The 8071-nt window shown below is 43.9% G+C and overlaps 1 protein-coding gene across 4 annotated transcripts in view; it reads right to left on the bottom strand.

The window, feature by feature from the left end:
- Positions 1–7976, bottom strand: part of TMED8 (transmembrane p24 trafficking protein family member 8) — a 22424-nt gene extending 14448 nt beyond the window's left edge. The window contains exons 1-5 of one of the 4 annotated variants that reach the window (XM_019518743.1): positions 7713–7976; positions 6958–7027; positions 3919–4050; positions 3432–3545; positions 204–330 (exon numbers count right to left, since the gene is read on the bottom strand). In XM_019518743.1, coding sequence (XP_019374288.1) covers positions 204–330; positions 3432–3545; positions 3919–4050; positions 6958–6963 — 379 coding nt within the window. In that variant the 5' untranslated portion in view covers positions 6964–7027; positions 7713–7976. Of the gene's footprint in view, positions 1–188; positions 331–3431; positions 3546–3918; positions 4051–6957; positions 7028–7712 lie in introns of all 4 variants that reach the window. The other 3 variants (XM_019518742.1, XM_019518741.1, XM_019518744.1) reach the window with 3 other exon arrangements.
- Positions 7977–8071: the final 95 nt, after the last annotated feature.

The following is an 8071-nucleotide window of genomic DNA, read 5'->3' as shown; positions in this document are numbered from 1 at the left end:
AGTGGAAAACCTAGGGTTAGAATCCTACTTTAGCCATCAGATTAACCCCCAGCAAGAGCTCGCACTGTCTTAAAGAGCATCCATCTACCCCAAAGAGGGCCATCATTGGTTCCAACCCGGCCCCCCTATGAGGCACACAAACACACCCCATCCCCATGCAAGGCAAGTACTTCCATCCCAGCCCTCACCTTTCCTCTGCTCACCAAGGAGGTCTGCAGTCTCCAGCTCTGCTGAGAGGATATCCACTGCACCTGTGTGTTCTGACTGTATCATAACAATATCACCTGGTCCTTGAAGCACACGGTAGTTAGTCATCTGCACTATGGCTTCCTGTGCAGAGGACACAGAAAATTCCTCAGTAAACACATCACACTATGGCTCCTATGCCACCCCCCCCACACAAACACACAGCATTTAAAAAGACTAGCTACAGATGCAAAGAAAAGAAATAATTTCCCTCAACTCAAAAAGATAACCCTCTAGACTTCTGCTAGAAGTACATGATTTAGTGAATAACTGACCAGCCCTACCTTAAAGCAACTTTGTTTGCATGGCTTCCCCAAAGTTGTGTAACTGTCATCAAATGCTGTACTGTCCTCCAGTCTTTCTAGCAGTGAGCATTTTCACAGACCAATAACTCTGTTAGCATTCCCTCAGTGTTTGGGTCTATTACTGGTTTACATGGTAATATTTCCAGATTTCATTGGTCTCTCAGAACATATTCTGAAGGTGCCTCACAGGACCCAGCCAGCGACTACAACCACAGTGGTGCACTGACACTCAATATGAGCTTGTTAGAACCGTTGCCCAGTCCCCGATTCTCCCTCCTCTCTCGCACAAGTAGCGCTCTTGGAACTATAGTTCTCACTGCACAGCACTTCTCTCAAGTTGCATCTGAAATGCTGATAACTTGTCTGTCTTCTTCCAGTGAGCTGACAACCCTGCTCTTTCACATCCCTCTCAAGAGTCTAATAAATGTTAAAGTTAATTTGAAATGGAAGGGAATTCCCTGAAGCAGTCAGTCAAAAGCCAGTAGTTTAAAATAGCCTTGAAGCCATAGGAAAAAAGTAAGATCTGAAAGAGCACAGGAGCTAGTCCAAGACACAAGGGGAGAGAGAGAGAGATGGATTGTAAAGATTAGACTGCTGCTCTGTACATTGTGGGGGAGGTAAGAGAAGGCACAACTAAACCTCTGTGTAAGCACTGCTTTCAACTCAATCCAACCTCTACAGCAGTGGTTCTCAACCAAGATGCCATAAGAACTTCTCAGTAGTGCTGCAACACAGATACCATGCCTACAGCAAAGTGAAACTTCCCCTACGTGTCTTGGTTTTCAGGAGAAAACAGTGTCTGCTCTTACCACAGCTTGTCCTAGTCTGGTCCCACATGCACTTCTTGGAAACAGAGGTCTGTGGGACAGCCCCCCTTGGCAGCAGAAGCACCTATCTCCAGGCAGCTATGCCACCTCTGCCACCAGGTGGAACTCTCCTACTGTGCCCTTGTTTCCGTGCACATGGGACTGGACCAGGAAAGGCTGTGGCAAGACAGACTACTTTTGGCTAATTAAGGTTATCCCTATGCTGTTTTCCTAAGTTTTCTAAGTATGCCTGGGTTCCACCCCACTCCAGAACAGCTGATGCTGGCTCAGTCTCCAAAACAGCCTATTTCCTCACTTGCCCAGCTCTCGCCATTTCTCAAGAACCCTGTGGGACCTCTGGGGTCAAATCTACAAGACACAGGGCAGACTGGGTAAAGGCGTTCATTGTCCTTTCTACTCATAGCATGCTGGGGGAAGAGCTGTCTCTGTGACTGCAGCTGACATAATGAACAAGTTTGTTATAAAAAAGCAAAAAGTAATGAAAGTGTAACAGAGAATGAGTGTGTGTGTTCAGAAAGAGAGGCACTTGAGGGAAGCACAAGTTTGAGTAGTGATTTTAAAAAGAACCTGAAAGCAGATGAGCTAAGCTAGCACAGTGAAAAATGTCTAGCCATGGGTTTTACTAGGTATGGAGATGAGCATTATCCCAAACCTGAATACACCATCTGCAGTGAAAAATTATTTAAATCAAGCTATGGACCTAAATAAGTTGAAATGCCATTTCTCTACAAAGCATGGATACCGAAAAATAAGAGCTAGGAATACTTTTAAAATACTTAAATTCAAGAAAAAGTCCTCAGACTTTGTGAAAGAGAGAAAACTTTCTGACAAGGCACAAAAGGCTAGTTACAAGGTTGGGGAAATCGATTGCTAAATAAATGAAAGCTCTTACAGTAGGCGAGACATTGATACCTCTGGTATGCAAAGAAATAGTAAGAATTATGTCTGGTAGTGAAGCTGAAAAAGAAATAAAGTAAAATCCCACTGCCCAATAATGATGTGTCAGAGGATACCAAAAAAAAATAAAATGGAATACCTTCACTCTCTAGGTGGATGAATCAACAGATTAACAACAGAAGTGAAAATGGATGAATCAACAGAAGTGAAAAATGCTAGCACTTAGCTTTCATTTGTTTTGTTGATGGAAAAACAACAGAACAATTCTTCTATTGCAAAGAACTCAGGTGAGACTACAAGAGGATGTTTTTGACACAATGGATTCTCACTTGAAATCTTTGGATTTATCTTGGGAAGCATGTGTAGGTGTTTACACAAATGGTGCTATCACTATAGTTGTATCACTAGGAGAGTGTTTCAATTGTGAAGAAACTGAATCCAAGTGTTATTACACCTGACTGTTTCTTTCACTGAGAAGCTCTTGTTGCAACAACCATGTTCTACAAATTAAAAAGTGTGCTCAACCAAGTTGTAAAAGTCATTTGTGTTAAAAGTAGGCCAAAGTTTCTTCTTTTTTCAAGACTGCATGAGACAATGAAACCTGAACGTGTCAGTCTCATGTTACACACAGAAGGTGGTTATCTAGGGGAAAGGTTTCGTCTCAAGTTTACAAGCTAAAGGAGGAAACTTTACATGTTTTACACTCAAGCGCTTACCTGACTCCTACAATTTGCTGAGCAATGATACCTGGTGCTCTAGAGTATCTTGTTGACATATTATTGCATTTGAATAAAGCATATACCAGCATGCAGGGCCCAAATCAGAATATTTTAACTTGTTCTGATAAATTTTGTGCCCTGCTAGATAAGATTCAGATCTGATATGCAGGAGTTAATGTTAGAGAGCCAGAAATGTTCCCTCTAACAGCTGCAACAAATAATGTAGAAGTGCTGCCGCTGATATCAGAACACTTGAAATTGCTAGAAAAAAAAAAGATTTAAAAAAATACTTCCCGGATGCAGATGTTGCAGAGTACGACTGGGTGAAAAACCCATTTACCGAAGCTTCAAGAATCAGGGGATTCACTCTGCCTTCAGGAAGAACTCAGCAATATACATAAAGATCAGACCCTAAAACTGCAACATGATGGATGTACCTTTGGATAACTTCTGGGCTCAGCTAACCGACCAATATCCCAACGTTTCAAAAAAAGCCGTATGAATCTTGCTGCAATTTTCAACATCGTATTTATGCGAGTTGGGGTTCTCTGCTTTAACAAACACAGAAAACAAGAAGAGAGAAAGACTTCTTTCAGAAGGAGAGGAAGTGAGAGTATGCCAGTCTTCAATTTGGCCAAGAATTCAAGATATCTGCAAGAACTGCCAGGCTCAATTATATCACTAAGTATCATATTATGTTTTTTCCTGTTAGACTAAAAAGGATGTTTCCAGTCATATTATTTTTATGCCCTGTAACATATAACTTTGTTTTTGAGATTGGGTTCCACTAAATTCAGAAGTTATGGAAGACTGACCCAAGTCTAAAAAAGTTGAAAACCACTGCTGGACAGGCTCAGCACCAGAGGGAAGGAAGTGCTACAACATGTAAGCCTCTGCTTTTAGAGATAAGAAGTAATGACCTACCTCCTTAAGGGGCTGTATCTGGTCAGCAAGCTTCTCACCAGGTCTGGCCACAACCTGGTCCTCTGATGCATCATCCTCTCTTCTCGAATTCTCTACAGAGCCTGTATTTATCGGTAATCCAATCTGTGGCCTCTCGGAGAAAAACAGCACGTCAAGTCAGGATGCTTGAAGATAATGGTACAGTCACTCAGCTAACTAAAGCCATGTTAGGAACCAGCACACTCAGAGGCTGGAATTCAAACAAATCAAGGATATTGGGCTTCCCATTGCCAATAGTCACTACTGGCTGTTACTCATGTTCTGCTCTCATCTGCAGCTGGCTTTATCCTCTTAGCTCCATCCAAGCCACAGTGAGCAGTTCTGCTGAGCTCACTCCCAATGTACTGTCCCTTAGGTAGTAGTAATTTACTCCAGCTGATCCCAGGTATATTCCCTCCCAGCTGGCTACCTTGCTAATGCTGCACTAAAAGCAGGCAGCAATATCTTCTCTAGAGCCAGAAGTCAGTTTTTCTAAGCCAAACCCAGGATGGCAGCTACACACTACATCACATGTGCCCTCCATGCCAAAGTTTTGGAGAGACCAATTTAAGGACATTCTTAAGTGTGCCTTCTTGTCAGAATTTTTCCCTCTAAAACCAAGAGCTGGTAATAGAGTGTCCACTTTGTGTTACACAAAATGTCAAATATGGCAAGCCAGCAGCCATGTAATGACAAGACTAAAACACATATATAGAACAAGGACCTATCCACAAGAGAGAAGTGGGAATGGAAAGTCGGACCCCGGGAAAGCTGCAACAAGAGTAAGAGAATCAGACCTAAAAAGCAAAAGCCCTTTTGCCTTCATGTTCCGTATGCCCTATTCTTCCCACCATATTGAAATTCCCCTTCAAGTCATAAGCATGTTCATTGTACTTCAGTCCATCTCTGGGCAGGCATTCATCACAACTAAGATTAAAACAACTGTAAACCAATTGAAATTAAAACAATTGTCAGAGAGAGAAGAACTAGCGGTCAGCACTAAATGCAACTTTCACAGAAAGTGATTTAACATGTACTGTAATCCGAGCAGAAATGGCCACTCTAAATAGCAAACCCTTGTTTTTATCGATGAAGCCCATGGCCAACCATGTTGGTCTAATATACATGATTGACCCAATGTGAAGAGGCATGAAAATCACTAGTGATGAAAAGAAAACTGAACATGTAAGAAATGCATTTGAAGAATTACATATTTTGAATAACAGAGTCAAGCTGTTCCAACTTAAATGGACAGTGTAAAATAAAGCAAAAGACCAGTCTACATGCCTTCTTTGCTGGTCTGTAAATAGAGAGAAAGCAAGATCAAGACAAACATGACTTTTCTGGAACTCCTTTAGGTACAGCCTTGGACACTGAAATCAGAAGATCCAAGATTTCAGCAAAATCCTCCTAGCTCCATTTCTATCATTAGAAACAGCATACCCCAATCTCATCTTCCAGTAATTGCTGGTTCAAATGGTTTGACTGTCAGAACACACACGTATGTGTTGTTAGGTTGGTTGGTAGATAAAGGAACAGTTAAAAAGGAATAGTTTAAAAACTCTCTCTTGTATCACCCTGTTTATGACCCCCTCCTTAGAAGCCCAAAGCAGAAAACTGATTGCACAGATCACCACTTTCCACTGAGTTTTTGCTTCTTAGGCATCAGCTGTGTAGCACAGACCCAGATGGGCCATTGGCATGCAGCTCCCCAGGTATTTCTAGAGTCAGATTCAAAAGGCTTCCCACGAATACTGAGGCTAATTGAATTAAAAAAAACCCAGCAGTGAAACTTCAGGTTTCTGTGGAAAGTGTTAATGCAGTTGCACAAACTTTGCAAGCCAACTTAGAAGAAGAAAGTCAGTTGGACTCCCTTTTCACACCTCCTTTTCATAATTTGCCACCTCTTTCAAAAAGAAAAAAAATTGATAACACAAGCAGGTTTATCAGGAATCATCCATGCAGGTTTTATGTTACACTGGGATTCCACTCATTGTCCGATTCATTTTTCTGAAGAAATTAAATTGCAAAATTACTTAGAGTTCATGATAAAAATCAGAGATTAAGGAAAAACCCTGTCTGGCTGCTGCAAATTTCATTTGCTTCAAAGCCAGCACTACCACAAACTGCACAGGGTTTGTGAAGGTTACTTTTAGAAGAAGATGACTAATGACTAGCAAGACCCAAAGCTGCACTGACTTAACTCATACCTTTGTAAAAACTTTGTGCATGTGGGAGGGATCACATGAAACCTTTAACACTGGTTAGGAAAAGCATATTGCGTGCATCTCCAATGACCACAAGCAACCCAACAAGCCAGGACAGCCCACTAGCAAACCAATAACAACAAACCGAATATTAAACAATGTGTGCACAAGTACTACTAAAAAAGCCCATTAGCAAAGAAGCAGGTTTCCTGTACAGTTTCCATGTGAATTGCATACAGTGAGAATTTTTTTGGGTTTAATAACTGAAACATCCCTCTGCTAAGAGTTCAATTTTCTGTTGACAGTTTGCTCTTTAATTCAAACAACCTAAGTTACGTTACGGACTTCACTATTTTATGAGCACTAAAATAACCTCGAGTCAAGAGCAACTGCTCCTCTAGTGTTGTCTCTACAGCAGTGGGGGCCAAACTTTCTGGCAGGTCCCCATGAGTCACTCTGATCCCCTTCCTCTGCTTCCTAATTTCCTACTCTGCTTTTCGCTTACCACCCTGTGCCCCCTGCCTGATCTCCTGCTCTGTGCCTTTTGCTCCCAGCCCCATCTGCTGCTGTGCTGCTCCCAGATCTGCTGCATGCCACACAGGGGCTGCCCTTGCCACTCGTGGCACTCTTGGTACAGGCTGACCACCCCTACTCTGCTGCATCCAGCATACCAAACCCAAGAGCAGAAAGTTCATGTTTCCAATCCCTTCTCTCCCCCTGGAGGAACAGCTGCCTGCAAGAGACAGACTGCCCTCCACTTCCCTGGTTTTGCATAACATACGATGGATGCCCTCACACAGCAATCTTTTCCTACCTGCATGGCAAGGCCTTGGACTCCAACAAAGCGACTGCAGGTTCAGGATTTTGGGCTGACGACTCATTATCTAGCAATGGACAGAAAACAGGAGAATATGAAATAGCCTTTACTTTGAAAATACCAGACAGAAGGGCAAAGCTACAGCCAGTGCTCTTAAAACAGGGGAAAAGATTAAACTTTTCTGGCACAGAACACAGGGATCAAAATACGTTTTTTTTCAGCTGCTGCCCATAACCGTCTCAGACATACTGACCAAACCCAAAGCTCAGCAATTAAATCCGAGTTGGCAGTGCCCTGGGAAAACCCACCCTGCACCAGCTGAGAGCATGACATGGATCAGATGGACCTAGAGGGTCCTTCCCAATATCTGAATAAGGCTCCAGGTCCCATCCCCATCCTCCTCTAAAATACAGGGCAAGCTCTGTTACCATAGGACTGCGGAGCACATGTTAGAGTTTTACTGAAGTGATGACATTATCTAGAAGGCAAACTGGCACCCAGAGCTCCCAGCTCCAAGGTGCACGTGGCAGCAGGGATTCATCTTTACTTCCTTTTAGAAAAAGAGCTGACTGTACTTGTGGCCGCAGGAGATTGGACTTGAAGGCCCAAGTGAGTGCAGTGAAAAATGGAACAGCCCTACAGACTCAAGCCCTGACCTACACACCAGTGTCACCCTGGCTGCTTTCCTTGCTAGGAATGCACCTGAGCCCTGACCAGGGGAGACTTCCTAGGTTGATTTAAATCAAATCCACCCCATCGTTTGCTGATTTCATTAGTTACCGGACCTAAGACAGTTTAGAAAAAACAGCTCCCACATGTTCTTGACTGCATGCTGGGCCCTGGATGAGCCTCGGGCATCGGGGGCGGGGGAAGGAGACTTCTGCCCGAGGGAGAAAGGAGCCCTCGGGCCCGCACTGCAGGAACAGGAGGACGCTCCACCCCTGAGCCGAGGGCGGGCTGAGGCCGGCCCCAGCGCAAAGGAAACCCCCGGGGAGGCCCAAAGGCGGCCTGGCACAGCCGGGTGTCCTGCCCCGAGCCAGGAGGCAACAGCACTGCCCCCCCCGCGCCCGGCCCCAGCATGACGCGGCGGCCCCAGCCCCGCCTGGTTCGG

This window comes from Gavialis gangeticus, unplaced genomic scaffold (genome assembly GCF_001723915.1).
Source record: "Gavialis gangeticus isolate Ggan-Ray unplaced genomic scaffold, GavGan_comp1, whole genome shotgun sequence".
NCBI lineage: Eukaryota > Metazoa > Chordata > Crocodylia > Gavialidae > Gavialis > Gavialis gangeticus.
This window is presented reverse-complemented; position numbering and strand designations above follow the sequence as displayed.